The sequence below is a fragment of the Plodia interpunctella genome, chromosome 14 (assembly GCF_027563975.2).
Source record: "Plodia interpunctella isolate USDA-ARS_2022_Savannah chromosome 14, ilPloInte3.2, whole genome shotgun sequence".
In the NCBI taxonomy this organism is placed as follows: Eukaryota; Metazoa; Arthropoda; class Insecta; order Lepidoptera; family Pyralidae; genus Plodia; species Plodia interpunctella.
Genome location: NC_071307.1, coordinates 481,804 through 502,733, shown reverse-complemented (window position 1 = coordinate 502,733; position 20,930 = coordinate 481,804). Strand labels below are relative to the sequence as shown.

General features: G+C 34.9%; 1 protein-coding gene across 1 annotated transcript in view; it reads left to right on the top strand.

The window, feature by feature from the left end:
* Positions 1-20,930, top strand: part of LOC128675162 (uncharacterized) — a 357,722-nt gene that overhangs the window by 90,688 nt on the left and 246,104 nt on the right. The window contains exon 3 of the mRNA XM_053754366.1: positions 18,978-19,023. Within this exon, the coding sequence (XP_053610341.1) occupies positions 18,978-19,023 (46 nt within the window). The remainder of the gene's footprint in view (positions 1-18,977; positions 19,024-20,930) is intronic.

Here is a 20,930-nt window from a genome sequence, read left to right as displayed (position 1 = left end):
TAATCGATGCTATTGGAAAATATATAGAACGAGGAACGAATATATTTTTATTATACGTAATACATATGTAGCCTACTATCGAGAACCTGACCCAAAATTAAGTGTACAAGTTTCATATTATTATTTGGAGTCTCCTGCACAGTATTGTAAATTGTAATACATATAAATTTTACCAATTTAGGAAGCCATTATTGATATTGGCCGTGAGGCATCGTGCAACACCATTGATGGTCATCACTCACAGGTAAATTGGCTCTGTCTTGCCGTCCGTCCGGCCCCAAAATGTCGTTACGTATTGGGAGCAAGACCAGTGAACAGGGTTCGAATAGATAATATTGTGACCATGAATGATGAAAAATAAACTATTCGAGATCGAGTTGACTTACAAGTTTGATTGTTTCTTAGCTAAAAGACTAGACTATAAATTCAAATATTTTATGTAAATTTCAATTTGATATTACTACTTGCACTTGTGAAAAAGAGTCTTATCAGAAAGACCACTAAGTGATCTTATGAGGCTAAGTTTTTTCCTTTAGAAGTACCCTACAAACACCAAATATATATCGTTCACTCACTAACCATGCAAAAACAGTTCCTAACAGCTTGCCAGTTAAACAATCACTGTAACAGTCTGCTCATTGTTACAAAACTGAATCAACGTATCACACAACAGACTATTTCAGGTAGTCAGATCACTCTATCATTCATTATGAACATTCATTGTTGCACCTGCAATCCAAATTTTGTCCTCTGCCTATTACGTTAAAATTCAATTTCATACGCGTGTCTTCAACCCTTCGCTGCAGCCGTGACTTATACTCTAAATGTCACTTGTTTGCATTGTTTGCGATGTAATTTAAACTCAATAACTGTTAACATAGAGTCGAAATTAGCTAGATTAATGTTGTCAGTTAGGTTTTTAGATACGTTGTAGTCAGTGACGAGTATTGTGCAGAATATAATCGCGTCAACCGTTTAGACTTCGTAATAATGAGGATTAATATTCGCACAATAAGCTAAAGGGTTTAGTTAGTTTTTCATATCTGTTGAGACAGCCATATTGTTTTGATATGGCAAGTCAAAACTCTGAAGATTGAAATGTTGGTACATTACAATGTTCGCGTTATACAGGCTGGTTTTTCATAAACCAGCCGAATTTCGTAACATGCTCGCTCAGTATGAATACAATAATTACTGTGAAAAAAGAACATTAAAATTTTTGATTCGCCATAATTGAAAAAGAAGGAATCAATTTTATGTTTACATTAAGTCGTTTCAGAAAGAAATCATATGGATTTTTTATCGCAACTAATACTATAAATCTGTCTCTATTGTCTATTCCACAACTAATAAACAAGTTTGTCTATGGTACCTAGTTGGTAGCCGCAAAATCGCGGTCACTGATTGGCTCGCTGCGGCGGGCGCTTTGCAGGTTATTGCAAAGTGTGAGATATTATTACAAACTTTGTCTGATTACTCTGATAACGATATTTAATATAACTCTAATCTATTGATATAAACATGACCTGATGGTGCACCTAGGTACGGCTCCCGACGAGGGTACTCCTCAACGGTTTACTGAACGGACAAGATTTTAATAAGCGCAGTCAGGCGGTCGTAAACTCACAGCCAAATCTTCAAAATTTAAATGCGTCTCCTCGGGCGTCTGGGTGTCTCAGTTGAGAATACAACCAATTAGGTAAGTGGAGTATCAACTCCTTGCTCAATTATCGTTTTAATAACAGATTCTTCATATATTTTTAACTTAATTAATTTTAATTTCAAAAGTAGCCACTTAATTTTGATTCTAGTAATTTACGAAGTAATTGAAAATATAGGTACACATTAAATGAGTAATTGACAGTTTGTGCCAAGCACTCATGTTGCAGACAGTGTGCGCATCCGGGTAATTATCAAACAGCCCAGGTCTCCAGGGAGCGGCGATGTCTGACGTGATACAATAACTGCCACACGCTGTAACCGATATTGACAGTTTTGATTGTTTTCCATAATAGGCTTCATTAATTGTCCTCTGCCGCGTATGTCTGTCTATTCGCGATAAACTCAAAAACTACTACACGGATTTTCATGAGGTTTTCATCAAAAGACAGTGTGATTTATGACAAAGTGCTTTAGGTGTATAATAGTAATAAATTATACTCCTAAGGTGTACACTTTATTACGATTTTACGGGCCGTAAGTTATTTAAAAATGTAAAAAATAATAATTCGGAGCTGAAAAGCGTATTTATTAAAGTTTAAACGGTGTTAATAGGTGAGGTTCGAACTCAATTAAAGTTAATTTCAACATATTTGTATAATTTTATTCAGAGAATTTCACAAGCTGAAAATTTCAAACTATCGATGGGTCTATTTGAACTTTATTAAATGTAGTTTACTGGGAAGGCATGAACTGAAACTAAATAAAAATGCAGTAAATCGATAAAATCGATTTTGAATTAGGGTCCATTCTTTTTGTATTACACATATCCATCCCAATTAAAAATCTCAGCCACATATTGCACGAAAGTGACAGAATAGATAGTAATCTAGCCGAATATTTGAATTACAATGTTTACCAGTTGTAATACGAATTACATCGAAATCAAAACAAGCGATAGCTGATTCAATGTTTTAAGTGATAACTTAAAACATTGAATCAGTAATAAGACTGTAAATGGGAATCAAAGGAAACTTCCAACATGAAACTTGGGAACAATGAATAGCCGTCTAAATCGTAGTATTCATTAAATTTACAATTCCACCTTTAGGAGAAAATCATTAGCATTTTCAACAACGCGATGGGAATTCTACAGGGATAGTAGTGAGGGGGCATTATCGATTAAATGGTCGTTATATTGACGACCTCGGTGGCGCAGTGGTAAAGTTCTTGCCACTGAAACGAGACTGTCCCGGGTTCGATCCCCGGTCGGGTCATGATGGAAAACGATCTTTTTCTGATTGGCCCGGGTCTTGGATGTTTATCTATATATGTATTTGTTATAAAATATAGTATCGTTGAGTTAGTATCCCATAACACAAGTCTCGAACTTACTTTGGGGCTAGCTCAATATGTGTGGTTTGTCCTCATTTATTTATTTATTTATTTATATACTTTATGTTAGTAATTTATTATATACTTTATCATTTACTTTATTTATTTATATACTTTATGTTAGTAGTAGTAGTAGTAGTACTTTATGTAAGTGCGAGTCGGTCGCTCCATACCAATATATCTAAAGTTAAAACCAACTTTACTTAAGTCTTCCGTGTGAAAGTTACATCTAGCTTTCTCCGATACTACTTAACCGATTTTAGAACCCTTCTATAACAAATCTGAGACCCAAAGGAGGACATTTTTTTATAAAGAATTAAATTTATTAAAAACTTGTTACGTTAAAAAGGTAATAAAAATAGTTTCACAAAAAAGAAAGTAAGTAACGCAACTTTTTACACTCAACTATCTATATTTATTATCTAAAAGCGAAAAACATGTACTTAGTTCACTCGTCATGAAACCTACTAGGCCAACAAAGAACAAACAAATAAAAGTGGTACGATGGTATACTGTGTGTGACTAGGGGACGTCCACTTAGAAAGAATATTTGTTGGAAATTCCATCCCTAAGAATAGAAATGTTGAATCATGGAGTGACTAACGTACGTGGCTAGTAAAATGGGACGCGACTCGCTGTGTTCGTAAAACGAAACGAGATGGAACGGGACACGTTCCAGAAAACGGGACAGAACACTTAGCGGGAAACGATAAACGGGACAAAAGATGGAAAGCAATGTAATTTAATAAATTTTACAAATCCTGCAGAGTACTTTGTTTAAATGGATTTATACATGTCACACATGATTTTTAAGTTATTTTTGAAAACAATAATGACATGAATAAATTCTGAAATCGAGCGGGAATTGAATCCGCGCCCACCACTGAGCTATCGAGACCAGTTCGATGCCAGTTCGGTTTCTCTTTACGTCTTACGTCGACGTATAGTATTTTCATTAGATAGTAGTAGGTACTCTTAACTACTGGTAGAGTACTTTGTTGTTAAAATTACGTTGTTTATGGAAGCCACGCCGCGGGACGCAACGGTAACGGGATAGCGGGACAATAATAACTATCGACTATGAGCAACGAAGTTAATTCCCTCACTAATCTCACAACGCAGTGTCTGTAATGCCGCGTCCACACGGGGGGAGGAATCACATAAATTACACCTTTTATTCGGCACGATGTTATTGCTTGCTACCCTAGTTACATATTGAAATATCGGGCTAATATCACGTCTAATATAGGAGAATTAATTATCTGTCATTACTAGCTCGTCTCTATTCTTTTTTAATCAAGCAAATTACACCCTAGTGAAATTTTAAGCGACATATGCTAAAAACCAAATTATTTCCCATACGTTTCCCTATAGCCAATAGGGAATTATTTAAAAAGTGTAATTTTTTTGATGGTGGATTTGGTGGATGATACGAGTACCTAGAAAATCTAAATGGGTTTAGTTTTCTGGATGCAATATATGAAATTAAGGATAAAGAATATGTCTGCCAATATGTTTGACGACCTTGGTGGCGCAGTGGTAAAGTTCTTGCCACTGAACCGAGAGGTCCCGGGTTCGATCCTCGGTCGGGTCATGATTGAAAATGATCTTTTTCTGATTAGCCCGGGTCTTGTATGTTTATCTATATATGTATTTGTTATAAAATATAGTATCGTTGAAATAGTATCTCATAACACAACTTACTTTGGGGCTAGCTCAATCTGTGTGATTTGTCCTAATATTTATTTATTTATTTTTATTTATATTTATTTAATTAATATGGCGGAAACAATAAAAATGAATAATCATTTTTTTCATATTTTTAAATTTATTGTTGCCAGATTATAAATATTGGCAGACATCATATTCTTAGTGTTTTATAACACTATGGCATATTTACGCTAAATCGACATCATTTAAATTTAAAGTGTCCTTGCCAGTGGAGTGCCTTCCATTGCTCTCTCCGTACCTATTACGACCTATACGACCGGCGATTATAATTTTTTAATTATTTTATTTCATTATTTATTTTTACAGTGGAAAATTCCGAAATAGGTACAGTGCGCACTGCACATTTAGTTGCAGCTCCTCAGAGATGCACTCGCCTCCAATCAATTTGCGACACGGCTCGTGCATTTAATCTAGTGCAGTTTGGATGCACCGCATGCATTTGTCAACCTGATGCAACTTGCATAGCTTTGATACACTCTGGTACCTATTGCACCTCATAAAGTCTATAGCACAAATTTAACCAGATACCTAATGGACACTGGACTGATTGCACCTTCAATAAAGGGTACATACTTATTACTACATATATTATACATATAATATATTATTATTAAGACTGACTCTGGATAAGACAAAATTTAAGGAGCTGACGGCCAACATTCAGTAATTAATATATTAGGACAAATCACACAGATTGAGCTAGCCCCAAAGTAAGTTTGAGACTTGTGTTACTAACTCAACGATACTATATTTTATAACAAATACAACAAATACATACATAGATAAAGATCCAAGACCCGGGCCAATAAGACAAAGATCATTTTCCATCATGACCCGATCGGGGATCGAACCCGGGACCTCTCGGTTCAGAGGCAAGCACTTTACCACTGCGCCACCGAGGTCGTCGATATTCTTACCAAAACCCTGATTTGAATAGCTTCAACTCCAGCTTAACGTTTTCGTTAGCTTAGAACATTTATTAATATGTTTCACAATTTTTTTTTGTTTGAATCGACTAAACCTTTCAATTTAGTGCGAAAATTAGCTTCTTATTCTTTTTTTTTTTCAACAAAACCTTAATGACATGTGTGTATAGGAGAGTCCAGTAATTAGTGCAGCTTTAAGGTTAAAATCGTTCAGCACTTTTCTATACGTTTCACTTACCAAAATGAGTACCTTGGCAGTGTAGGTACCCATTCATCATAACCAATACATTGTAATAACATCGTTTAGTTCAAAATGGTCGTTATTATGACAGATGTGCTCCCGCCCTCCTCGCCTCGATCCCGTGCGGCTTACTGATGTTGCCAATCTGTTTCGAATGATTTAATAGATACCACTTACACACAGACAGGTAGCTGTCCATGTTACATAAATCAATGACATTATTTTATCCATCCTTGTGATATTGTGCCGTAGTTGGTGTTTAGCCATGTTTCTTTCTAATTATTTTTTAAAACTAATTTTGACGATGAGAGTTGAGGAAACGCCCAACTTGTGAATCTAATTCGATTTTGCATTTCGGAGGAATACTTTAAATCGTAACGGCTCCGTGAATTAATGAGGGCGAAGCCATAGTGCAAAAAGTGATCAATAAAAGTGATAAGCGCAAGATGCAACCACTTGAACCAGAGGGCGAAGTGCGGGTTTGCATTTCACTTCTCACTGTCGAATTGATTCGAAGTGAGACGCAGCGAACTAATCACATAGCGGCGTCGTTGTCGTCGCGTCACAATAGCGCACTGTGATTGGTTAGGTTAGGTTAGGTCTTATTGCGAGTCGACTCGGTGGTGAGATGTAAATAGAAAAGTCGCACTACGCACACAGGGCTCATGACTTTATTAATACTTGACTACGGAACTCAGCACAAAAATACCTTTAATACTGTATTTTCGTGCTAAGTTCCTAGTACCTAATTTGATTTATTTTTCAAACTTTTAAAGTGTCAAAATTGTTATGTTTGCATTTTTCCCAACAAAACCGAATCCGTTCAGAGGGGTTAGTGCGGGTTAGCACTTCACATCTCACCATCGAATCGATGTGTGAGACGAAGTGAGACGCAGCGAACCAATGACATTGCCGTGTGGTTATCGTTGCGTCACAATGACGTAATGTGATTGGTTCGCTGTGTCTCGTTTCGAATCGATTCGATGGTGAGAAGTGAAATGCTAACCCGCACTTCGCCCACAGTTACCGCGCAGTCTATTGGCCGTTTTTGCGAGAAGATTGATTGCACACTCACGCACAGACCTCAAGAGGCCGTAATTAAATATAATCATTGCGGATGGATTGTTTTTGCTTTATTTCTAAACAGAAATAACTTATCAAAGTAAAACACAAACTCCTTTTACTTTGATAAGTTATAATCTATACTATTATTATAAAGAGATAAGCGTTTGTGAGTTTGTATGTTTGAGGCGGGTAATCTCCGAAACTACGGAACCGATTTTGAACATTCTTTCACCATTAGAAAGGTACATTATCAAAAATTGTTATAGGCTATATTTTAACTCAAAATTCCCACGGGAGCGAAGCCCCGGGCAACATCTAGTTCTTTATATCACCAGTTCATAGATTGTCAAAGTTTAACTTAAGACTAAGAGCATAAAACACTTTCATATTGTAATTTGACAGATGATTTAAATGTTAGACAAATCTGGCTGAAGTTATTCACTCGTTAGCCTATACAAGACTTGTGAAATACAATTTCTAACGCTGTACGATGTGTTATATATAGGCTATCAGGCACATTATCAGCAAGCGGGGAAACGGGGCACAATATTATAGGTTGTCTTTAATTGTTATCTGTCGTGCATAACACAAAACTACTTAATTACCACTACTCTGTTTGGAAAAAATATATTTCCAGCTCAGCCCGCAGTAGTGTTTAATTCCGGGCCATTATCTGTTCCGTCCATTATATATATTCCAAACGTCCTCAAAGTCCGCCCAGCTGTTTAGGCGTGAAAACGTAACATATAGAAAAAAACAGGTTTTCGTAATTATATTATTTGTATGGAAGTATGGACAAGCGATACAGAAACAATATTATAGATTAATAACTGGAGTAATTATAATCCGCAAGTGGCTGAAACTTAAATAGTTCACTAAATGATTCGCGCTTATAAACAAGCGGGTAAAAACGAATATTTTATAAATAATGGATGGAAATCTGGCAAAAAAATAAAATGGAAAATGGAACGAACAATTTCCTCTCGGCCGCAAGAAAAAACGGAGGTCTTGCAAACAGTAGGGTAACCACGTTAATCCGGCAGTTGGGAAGCCTGCGCTCCGCCGATTGATAACGTTTTTATTTGCCACTTAAATAGTGGGGATAATAGAGGTATTGCGAGACAAAGAGCGAAGAAATTCCCTTTGTGTGTGCGGGAGATAGATTAATTTGAACGTATTAAGGATTTATAGGGTTCATCTAAAAAGGTTTAATCGTTAAATCGTTCTTTTTTATCATTATTATTAAATTTATCCAGAGAAATAAGAACATTACATATTATGTTCTTATTCTGTGGATTTAGCTGTAGCAATCCATATTTCCAACTAATGTTTTAAATACAAAACTCTGTCACGCTTACGCGGCTTAACAACAAAATTTTTGTTTGAAATTAAATTTAAATGAACTTGAAAATTGAATTATGAAGTTTATAATAGATATGTCGCGATTACAAAATAACACAACGATTATAAAATCTTCCCTATTTAAACTAACAAATCGTATAATCAAAGCCTCTATAAATAAACAAAGCAAGCTGAACAAACTAGGGTGACCACATGCGGGTGCCGGCTCGGACAGGGCTGCTAACAGATTGTATAATGTAGTTCAGTATAGCTCAGACACGACAACGTTCTATTTTATGCTTGAATCATCATGATTAGTTATTTTTAGAATTTATCAAGAGAAGCAGTTTGGTTTAAGTAACGATTTTTTGTAATTATATTACTAATTGGCTAACTTAAAGCCATTAAATTCATAAATCGCTGATAAAATACAGTACCCGTATTGTATTTTACCAGTGATTTATGAATTCTTCTTCACAAATAATAAATAGCCTAACATAATGATATTTCGTCCCTGGATAGATTAAAGATTTTCCATAAGGTAGGTTATGGTAACATGATGTTAATTTTTATGCCAAAATTTCAAAATGACCTTGCCTTGAAAGTACTTAGTCAGTTTACAAAAATAAAGAAAGATGAATTTGCAGACAGCAACAAAACATAATGAGATTTCTTTCAAACTCGCTAACAATTGTTGAAAACTTTTTGCTGACACTACATAAAACTGCTGTTAAAACTTTAAGTGGGTCTGTAGTTCCACACTTGGGAGAATAACCTAAAATATTTTGTTCTCTTGTTGTTGACATACAAACGCAGTTTGATGGAGGGCCTTGCCATCTATATTCATCGTCTCAGTGACCGATCGTGGGCGAACAGATTGTCAGAACACAGATACCAACTAGTAATATTTCTTACCTTTTAAAGCTATAGATTAACTTTAACAATCTTCTATCCTTGTTAGTCATAAAGTAGATAAAGCATACTTTAAGATAATGTATGCTTTGCAAAATTTGGCATCAACAGAACGAGACAAAAAGAACGAGATAATTTAGATTACTTTTGATTTTTTATGAATAAAAGGGTAAAATTTTACACATATAATAAATTAGAAGTAGGTAGGTACCCTTGCAAAAGGACATCGGCTACCTTTCATACCTGTAAAAGTAGTGTTTTCGTGCTGTGAACACTCTGTTTATGTGTTGTATATCTATGTATATATGTGATAAATTCGTCTCGCTTCTAAATCAAATTAATATCGCATGTTAAATCAATTTATTGCAACATACGCATTATTCTTACGTGTGTCTGTGGTTTGTCCATTTCCATTTTAAGTTAAAAATATAATTTCCAACAAAAAACGGCGTCAAAGAATACGCCGATCTTTTTCCCTTATATAGGAGAACAATAAGACGAGTGAATTATCTGAATAAAGAAAGAAATAGGCTGGGTTTGGACGAGCGGACGGAAATGACGCCCTTTGTGAAGAATAATAAGTCAGATGTTAATTTGATGATTCAATATTGAGTTTTGATTGGAAATTGATTTATATTTATACTAGCTTTTGCCCACAACTTCGTAAATGAGTAAAAATCCGTAAATACAAGGAACCTACATGCCAAATTTCAGCTTCCTACGCCCAGTAGTTTCAGTCAGTCAGTCAGCCCCTGAGTAACGGAAGAGTTTTATACATATATATTGATTCTTTTTGGCAATATTATTCGCATTACTGTTTCAGTTTTGATGGGGAAAAAGTTATTAGCGTTTTTAACAACAATTCCGCATTTTAATGACTTATGATTAAGGCCAGTTGACTTAAGTATTACTTATATGTAATACTTAAGTATTACTGATATGCATAAACTGTGGCCTATAACATCTTTTCCTTTTGAGGCTCCCAATATACAGAAAAAAATCAAGTCATACTTAAAACTATGTATATTAATTATAGTGTCAGATTGAGTGTGCGATCATAGTTTTTATTAGATCATCCTCTTTTATTAATAACACAAGTTATATCTTCACCCACTTTCACTAAAGCACCTTGTCAAGCACCATCTTTCCACACTCGTAAAGTAACTCCCTAGACCTTCATAAATCTCAACAAGTGCAGATAGATCCGGCAGCCGTATCGTCCCATTCGTGTAGCTCCGTCGCGCTAACCCTTACGCCCGTATCTTCGAATACAACGTGGGTGATCCTCGTGTTACCCCTAATCTCGAATAAAACTTGTCACTTGGCTATATGCAAAGGGGATGACATTGTCATCGGCGCTTATGCATTACACGTTCTGCATAAAAAAATTAGTTTAACTATATTTCGCTTTAGTTTAAGTGGAAATTTGTTTAAATGCACCTAAGCATTTATAATTTCATAATATATCAGGCATTTTTCTAGAGCTTATACGCTTCGTTTGGACATGAACAAAAGAGTTCAGCCCGGTTGCTTGAGTTCCGGAGGGTCCATGGTCAAAACGTTCTTGTCTATACCAAATAGTATTGTTTCTTACACAAACTTCCATACAAATATTGCAAAAGAAAGTTTGATTGTTTTCATTACGAGTATTCATCCGGCTAAAACAGAGCCTTGGAATGAGAAGATTTTTGGTGTGGAATTAGTTGGAAGAGCTAAAGTGTGATATCAGTTATTTTTTACCATAGCGGTGTCGCAGATAAGCAGTGGTAATATAAATTTACTTGATTGTAAATTTAACAAAAAACAAACTACACATCCAAACATAGAATTACACAGCGCAGTATCCATGACCACATAAAGCAGTAAATAAAACCCACAACACACAGACAGACTGGAGCACCGGGTAATTCACATCGGACGCGCGCCCTCCAATTTATTGAACTCGTCCATCTTACTTCCCAAATAGGGTCTTAAGGTTCCTTCAGATCCTACCGACGGGGCCGCGGAATGTGGATCTATACAGAGTTGCTTATTGAAAAAAATGCATGCTCTTTCTGCTTGGTCTCGTCCTTGGACATAGAATTGTATTGACTTCTGAAGAGCATCAAATATGTGGACTGATATAACAAGGTCTTATAAGACCCTGCAAAGTCTACCAAGCTTTAAAACAGGCACAATATCGTATTACTGGAAGGCACTAGTCAATAGAGCCAGTGCTTGTCGTGGTAACAATCCCCATCTTAGATTATCATAATGATTATAAAAATCATACGTTTTTGTTATGAAACGTAAAGATCACGATTATTACTAGAAATATATCTTATATAGGATGTAACAAGTCAGACTGGCCAATCATCAAAATATAAAACATCAAACAATCATAACACGACCTGAAAGTATCCAATTCAGTTAAAGTAACATTCCGCGTGTACACAAAGACCTGACCCAAAAATTGAAATTATAAAGAAATTCCCCTGTTGTGTCTGTCTGTGTGAACGCGATTAACTCAAAAACTACTTGACGAATTCTCGTATGGTTTTCATTAAAGATAGTGTGACTCTTGTACTTAGAAGGTTTAGGTATTATGACTCAAAGTAAAAAAACAAATAAAAAAACTCATGTAACAAAAATCAGCTCTATATAGTTAATCGACAGCGCACTTTAAGTCGCATAGCTGCGGATTACACCCGCACGTCCCTGGGCTTGTTTATAGCTGCATAAAGACATTATCGGACCAAATCAAGATCTCCACTTCCCAGCTAAGCGAAAATCTAAAGAAAACTCCCCGAGATTAAGAAAATCTCCCCATTTTGCGGCACTTCGGCACGGTGCAAAATTTCAAAGTGGATATATCTTTATATATGTTAAGGTTGAATGTGGTTTCGGGTATGTGTGCAATAATATGTCGCATTAAAAGTCTTCTTCAGTAATCTATACATAATTAAAAAATATTTTTTATGTAAAATATGTAGGAAAACCATGTCATCCCACCATTCCTTTCGCGGTCGAGAATTTTTGAAAAAACGGAAGGGATGGACATTGCCCAGCAGTGGGATACTATCACAGGAAAATATATTTTTTAACAATACTTCAACTTAGAATATTAGTAGAGGTTACGGTTCAGAATATTACTGAATACAGAGTGACAAATTATATACCACGAAAACACACTTAAATATACAAACAAAATACTTAATCTATTTTTTTGTTTTAAAAATTAAACCGAAAATTTTGTTTGTTGCTTTCTTTTTTTTTCATGTGTGTAAGATACGGTGATAAATGCATTTATCTATCTATCAATTAATGACAATGTGTAATTTTATTGTTAGCACATCTAAAAGTCACATAACGTCACAATAACACCTATACGATTAATCAGTCAGTTACATGTGCGTTGAGCGATATCGCTATAGCATTACGTCTTGTTATTTATTTATAGCCCGAGACAGCCTTATCCCCCTCACCACAGAGGGCGGTAATCTTCTTACAAGAACCTATACATTCAATTAAAGCAGACCCCAAACGGTACCTACATTGTTAATTCCATCTGCAGGAATGTCCAAGGTTTTTCAATAAAATATTAAACGCCTCTGAGAGGGATCAAGACTGTTTATCCCACGGCTGCCACCGCTGGGGTGCCACTGGATTTAAGTCCATTTAATTGTATGGATGTGACGTTTTTCCTTCAAGAGATTATGAGAGAATTAATGTCGATTTTGTTTTGTTTTTTATTCGGTAAAAATGTTTAAACAGTGATTTTTTATTGAAATGAAGCTTGTGTTTTAATTTTTTGTGTAAGACTGAGTTATTTTTAAACAATGGCAGAAAGAATAAGTAGAGTTTATTAAGAAGCAAGTAGGTGTTCTTGTATACTTTCCAAATACATGCGTAGAAATTCTATGAAGATATAGGTATTTTGCATTGGTTTAATAGTTTGGTTTGCAGTATATGTTAATAAATCCTCTGTTTATCACTACATAGATAAACCGAGCTCTAGAGTGTATGTCATGATTAGACTCAGAAAACATCTAAATACTGCTATTATCACATTCAACACGCGGCGTCGGCATGGAATATAGTAGAAGAAGAAAACAAACTCTTACATTTTTAAAAAATAATTATAAACTAAACTAAATTACATTGATTTACATTGGTAAGGTTCTTGCCACTGAACCGAGAGGTCCCGGGTTCGATCCCCGGTCGGGTCATAATGGAAATTGATCTTTTTCTGGTCTGATTTTTTTTCTGGTTTGATGATGATTGGCCCGGTTCTTGGATGTTTATTTATATATGTATTTATTATAAAATATAGTATCGTTGAGTTAGTATTCCATAATACAAGTCTCAAACTTACTTTGGGGCTAGCTCAATCTGTGTGATTCGTCTCAATATATTTATTTATTTATTATTTATATCTCCAATGTAAAGTCATAGGCCGCAATTTTATTGTATGTATAGATATAGGTAAGTTTCGTTTCTGTATTTACTATATTTTGTATCACTGGCGATGGCGGCGGCTATCACAATAAAAATGTCACAGCCAGCCACTACGTCTCCGTTTTTTGATTTTTGACATTTCAAAAGATAACTGATGACGCTCCAAATTTGAGGGTCGAAACATTTTAAAGTCATTGCTTAGATGAAAGCTAAATCCCCTTGTGTTTATTCCTCTGTTTTTTTTTCTTCTACAAACACTTCTTTGTTTAATATTTACTAAATATTTTTATTTAATTTGAACATTCAATTATCATCAAAAGTTTTATAAGTTGTTTATTTGCTTACATGAATTTATTATTGTTAAAAATTAAAAATTAAAACTAAAATAATAAATATTAAATTAATTTAAATAAAAAATTGACACTAAATCGTAATCGTCGTGCGGTAAAGTTCCCAGAAGGCTGGCGACATTTCCTCTTTGTATGGCCAAACTCAAACGTTGGCCAAAATAATCACCAGCCCTTGGGTCCCCAGAATCATCAAAATTACTTGAAATATTGACTGTTTTTAACTTTGAAAAATAAGATAAATAATCTAGGCCTCCTACAGATTTCAATCCTGAATATTATACTCCAAACTATATATATTCCAAACTGTACCTGCAAAGTGAACGAAACATAATGAGAAATAAAACCCGGCAAAAAGTGCAGATACTCGTAATAAAAAGGTTAATGGCTAATCAAATTTTAAAATGGCATAATTACTTTCCTATTATTGAAGTAAATGGTAAGCCACTGTCCAACAATTATGTTTGTCCTCTCAAGTTTATGTAATTAGCTTTTACCCGCGTCTTTGCACGCATCGATGTCCCACGGGAACAATTTAGGATGGAATGTACCGTACCCTTTGTCCTTCTCCGTAGTTCAAACTGCATGTATGTAGGTACGCAACATTTCAAGAAAATTGGTTGAGCAGATAAAACTAGTGAGGTAACAAACTTAATTTCACATTAATATTAGTTGGGATTTAGCTTACAGTAGACAAGTTTTATTACACTTAATCCCATGTCTATGTAGGAAACAAGAAACAGCGTAGGAGAATGTAAAAGCCTCCGTCTCGGTGCATTTCGAGCACTTAAAAAGCTGCCACTAACTAATAATTACTACACTTAAGTCCCGACGTCTTAATCCCAGTTTAAAACAAGTATACACAAACAGAAAGCCTCGCTAATTTAACTTGAAGTGTGTTTACTTTAACTGGATGTTAGTAACATACATTTCAAATGTGGATTGCACTGTCAACTACGTTAACTGTAACGTGCACAAAAATACACAAAGTACACCATTTTGTCTAAAACTCAGCAGTGCGCTGATTAAAATCAACGTCAAATTTGACGGAGCAATTCACACCTTAAACAGTCACGTACATATATTTACAATTGATATATTTTAAATATATCAAAGATTACTTGATTGAAAAAATAAGATACTTAGTTGATTAATACAAAATCAACAGGAAGTTATGGATATTTTGATTATTTAAAAAGAATTGTACAAAAAAAAAAACTTGTGCAAATTGTGGACTTAACGCCATACGATGGAGAAGTTCTATCAGTTTAAAGGCTTCTAACCAAAACTAACAGCAAAATAGTATAACAACACATAACCAAGGAAATCTGCACACATCCTAATTTCAAATTAGGTACTTTTATGTTAAAATTCCTCCCCCTTGTAATCAGACGAACACGTATAGGGCTGGGCTCGAATGCGTTACTCATTCTGTGTGACAGCTCCTGTTTACGATATATGTTTATTTTATAAGTCGACTAATGCGATATCACGGCTTACTAAACAGTTTGAAGATGTCTTAAATTAAAAAAAAAACGCGGATAGGAATGTCTTGTTTAAATTGTGAAATTATCGGTAGAAATTCGGAATTTTTACGATCATGTAATCATGTCAAAAAAATTGTTTTTTTTTTTGCAAAATTTTATTTCATCCGATACTGTTTTGGCGGTAGCCCATTACCTATCAAAATCGGCCCAGGTCTTTATATTTTTCATTATGTTTTTTATTGTTTATGTGCAAAAAGGTCATTATTATTTTGTTTCTCTTCTTTATGCTTAGGCAAACATTATTAACATAACGGTCCAAAATCACAGTAATAAACCAATTATTTTTTCTGTATCAAAGTTGGCGTAAAAATTATCAAAAATTATTTATCCATTACTAATTCTCTAGTATGTATTCATAAATATTTAATAAGCACTGTTGGCGTTGCATACAAAAGGAGATAAAAGCCTATTTTCAAAATCAGCTGGGACCAATCTGAGGTCAAATAACTAATCAATTTCTAATTGAACACGTACTGTAAGGACATTAATCAAAACCTCAAATGCCCGGTCCAATCAATTCTAGTTCCATCCAATTTTTCGTTCACTCGCTTTGAATGTTAATTCACTTTTTATCTTTGAGTATAAAACCAACCGGAGGGGTTACTTATAGACTCTCAGTCACTTCACTCTCACCATCACGTTAGACCATTGGCATATATATATAAGGTTAGGACTGTGGGCGTAGCTTAGCGTTTGTAATCTGTAAAATATATAAAATAAACAATTAGTATATACAATTATAATTTTAGGATTCGTGTGAGTATATCTAATGTTGTCGTACAACGCATTATATCGCTCTGCGGCCAAAGAAGAGACATTAATTTGCGCACGCGGTCTCTTCAGTTGGTTTAACACTCACAGCTTTTCATCTGGTTTAAAATTCACGCACTGTGCTCAAAATCATTCAGTTCTTTCATTAAAACTTCACCCATTTCATTAGCATCGTTTTTATGCCTTTGACCTTGGACAAAGGGACTAAAAGGACCTGTAATTGCTTTATAAAACTTTATTTTCGTAGGTTAGCCCTTAAAAGTTGGGGGAAATGTGAACTTAATGAACTCAAATCGTCCCTTTCCTTTCCCGACTTGTTCTAGGATATGGCCTCATTAGCGACTGTAGCGGTACTAGTTGCAAGTTTCTTGGTTTAATTGATTCTGTTGCTTGATAACTAACGATATATTTTGAACCTGAAGTTAATGCATTAGTTTCTACTATGACCATGTTAGTATATGTTTTATAATAAAAATAGTGCTAGTATTAATAAAGTCAAAGTTTACAAATAAATACTAAATATGTCGTATGTTTTCAATTACTAATTAAAAAAGCAATGATTTTATTAATGTTTACATAATCTGATTCACTAAGCCACAATTTGGTCATATGAAATTGTTAGTGAAATACAAACTAAAGGTTTTTTTTTCATAGTTTTTATGCACTCACTTAATTCCTGCGGCTCTACTTAGGTTCCTTTAGAGTTGGCACTCTTGTCCCCCGCGATCTTCTCCCATTAACCATATGCTTCATAGCATATTCAAATCGTCATAATTTTATGGTTTAAAAGCTAGTTAACGTCAAAATTAAGTTTGCCAATTAAGAATGGGTTGCACCGGTTAACTTGATATTAATTTAGCCTCCGGAGAAAAACTCAAGCCCGCCATGTTGTCCAAACGTCAGCGGTGAAATCAATTTTGACAGGTGCAACTCACACTTTATTCTGGAGGCCCAAAGCGCAACAGGAGAAGACGCGGCATAACAAACTCCATTGCATACAGCATTTACTCCAAAGCCGTCAATTTACAATTGTTTCTTGTAATGTTATCGAAAATATAAGATTTTGTAGAATACTTTCAGTAATTACCTCCAAACAAATGGATGAATTGTGTAGATAGGACATCAGTAGAAGCAACCAGGGCTACCAGCGATAAAACGCTGGATTTTATTGCCGGCTCGCCCGCTGAAGGTTATTTGTCTGTTGCGCTAGGACGCTGCCCGAGTTGTGGGATAATGCGAGTTGACGCTAATTGAAAATACCTAAATGTCAAGTTTTAGACCAAAGAAAAGCTATATCGTAAGAAAAAAGGAGAATAAAGCTGAGAGTGGACAGTAATATGAGGAATATTGAAAGTATCCCTTTCCCGCCATCAAAATTATTACGTAACCAGAATAGATTCAATGTCTTTTGAATATATATTTTAAACCTTTGAGCCAGAAGATAATATGAACAGAAATAGGATCGCATTCCGATCGGGCCGTGTGCGAACTGAGTAATTAATTATACTAAAACTGTTGCCTTCATCTACAAGGTTATGTTCTCTGGTGAATAAACAGTATATATCATCAACTTTCTAAAATCGATCAATGAATAGAATTCGATACATAGACGACAATGCCGCGGTGAAGAAGATTACACCGCGAAAATAAGATTCGATCTTTTATTTTCCGCTTTCGCTTGTGCCTTCAAACCTAATTTTCCTGTTGCTGCAAACTTTACTAAGAATAATATGGTGTCGGGTGTAAAAATACACTATATAGGTGGTAGACGGCGTGTGTTACCCTGTTTATAAAAAGATAACATTTTTCACCGGCCAGCTGTACCTTGTTAGACGAATGTAACAAAAAATATTGAATAATTGCAAAAACTGTTAGAAAGAGATCGAATAGGTAGATAAAATTTGACGACCTCGGTGGCGCAGTGATAAAGTGCTCGCATCCGAACCGAGAGGTCCCGGGTTCGATCCCGGTCGGGATCGGTCGGGTCATGATGGAAAATTATCTTTTTCTGATTGACTCGGATCTAGGATGTTTATCTATATATGTATTTGTTATAAAATATAGTATCGTTGAGTTAGTATCCCATAACACAAGTCTCGAACTTACTTTGGGGCTAGCTCGATCTATGTGATTTGTCCTAATATATTTATTTATTTAATACTTCCATGTGTTTGTTCCTTATATTTTTTGTGGAGTCGAAATTAATATTCACTGTGTTCGACCAGTAATGTGGCCACACTGACTTACTTTGTCTTTGGCCTCGTTCAATTCTTCCATAATGCAAGATGAATTGATTAATTCAATTATCATTATAATTTTCAAATTAGATTAACCCACTGCTGGGTATACGTATATATATATATATATATATATATATATATATATGTGTAGTACCTACCTTCCCTTTTTCACGCCATTTTCTATGACCCTATGCTAGTTTCAATCATCGCATAAACTCATTACTCAGACACACAAAAAAACTGCCGATGAATTTGTGTCCGCAAAAGCGTTTTAACCAATCTCTCTTCAGCTCGCCTCAAAGTAACATTATATTTTTATTAACTTACCATTGCAGTGGATAATTATGTCTGTTTGTTTGTTGCAGTGGAAGTCGCGGTGGGGAGTCGTCACGAAGCTGTCGCCGGCTGCAGGTAAGATACGAAAATAAAAACAACATTATGATTTTAGTCTTCTGCAATATTATTCTTATTGAGTATCTACGAATATGTGTTCATTCCAATATACACTGTATAACTATTCAACTTTTGTTTCCTCCAATAAGAGCGGATATATATTTTGCGTATTTGCATTTATTTGCGCAGGTTCAACTTAAAGTCAACTTATAACTTACGTCATAACTATTGCAATATTGCAATTCACCCTAGATGTGTTAAACAATTGACCAATCACTCAGCCACTCAGCTATCAATCAAATCAAATAATTTCTCGGCCTTTACATAAAACCCATGTGAAAAATTTTACTTATGTAGGTGTTTAAGCTTAATATCTAACGTTTACTAGATCATCTTCCGCTAGCAAAATTCATAAGTTATAACATATCATAATCAGGTAATTTATGAGCAATAGACTCTTGTTCGTGGAGTTCCTTCCATTGCTCCTTTGATATCCATATCATTACATATTATAAAATAGTGTTCTGCCGCGTCTGTCCGCGATAAACTCAATTGCTTGGATTTTCATGCGATTTCACCAATAGATAGTTTGAGTCCTGAGGAAGATTTAAGTGTTTAATTTATTGTTTTTACCCGAGAGAAGCCGGAACGGGCTTCTAGTAAGTCATAACATGAAGACGACGCAAAAATAAATTGTAGCTATGACAGTTTTCCGAGCAATAAACTACGTAACAAATAAATCAAACCCGAGCAGAGCCACCGAAAGCTTGTTAGTAATTAAAACCCAGTGAATTCGATGCTATCGCCGCTAACGATGTTGTAGCTTGCCGGCCGCTATGTGACGGCGCGCTATGTTAATGAGCTACATAGAACTACAGAACATGTAGTGTACAGAAATAAATACTTACGGGTACTAGCGAAAAGTTGTGATGCGCAACTATCTAGTTGATGGATGCATAACAGTGTTCTATACAGTGTCCAATTGTCTGACATCTAAGGATGCTGACGACCGTGCGAAGTCAAGGAAAAAAAGTAGAAAAGCGAACCCTTGACTCTGACGCTTAACGGCTAAGAAAGAAACACGAAACATTGTTCAGATGAGAGAGAAAGAGTGTTCTATATTGTCTATCCATCTAACCAGATATTAATTAATACTCAATATTTTATTTAATCCCAACGTTTGTTAACTACCAAACCCAACATATAAATGGGTTTTACCCTCACATATTACCGTAAACTATACCTATGTTATACATACCTCAGTAAGTCATTTAATTAGTTTAATTACATAAACAAAAAGTGACAATCGAATCATTTTCTCTGTTCTGTTATGTTCATAATATATTAATAGGGTGAATTTCACGACTGTTTGAACGCGGCGTGTAGCGTTTCATTAGTGTCGCACTTTTTTTTTAAATTAAACATTTATAAAATTAACATTGTACTAATACCTGTACTTATTTATAAAATAGGATAATTAAATTGATTACTGTGTATGGTACAATTTAATAAACACTAATGATAGCCCGCGGCGGCGTTCAAAACGCTCGTGAAATTCACCCAATAAGATCTCAACGAGAAAAAGTTGAGCACTAGAAAAATATACATACATAAAGTAGATTTCTCTGTTCTTTAGCTAGTTTATAATAGAAAGCAAATATCTCGTGGCGGGGCAATACATGCCTTTGGCGAATGTTGTGTGATAGTGTAGGCTTAGAGTTATAGTTTGAATCCGAACTCTGGTTTGGTATGCTTGTTGACTATTTGTCTTTGACACTACAGTCCTCTGGATCCGTTTTCTACTACATAATATTAAAATTATGATATGTATGAATAATTTATGCAAGGAAGTTAATTATCATTATTTGTTTCTTTGATTTTTCTTCAATTGAAATTATCTCATCTGTAGGCCATTAAGTATATTT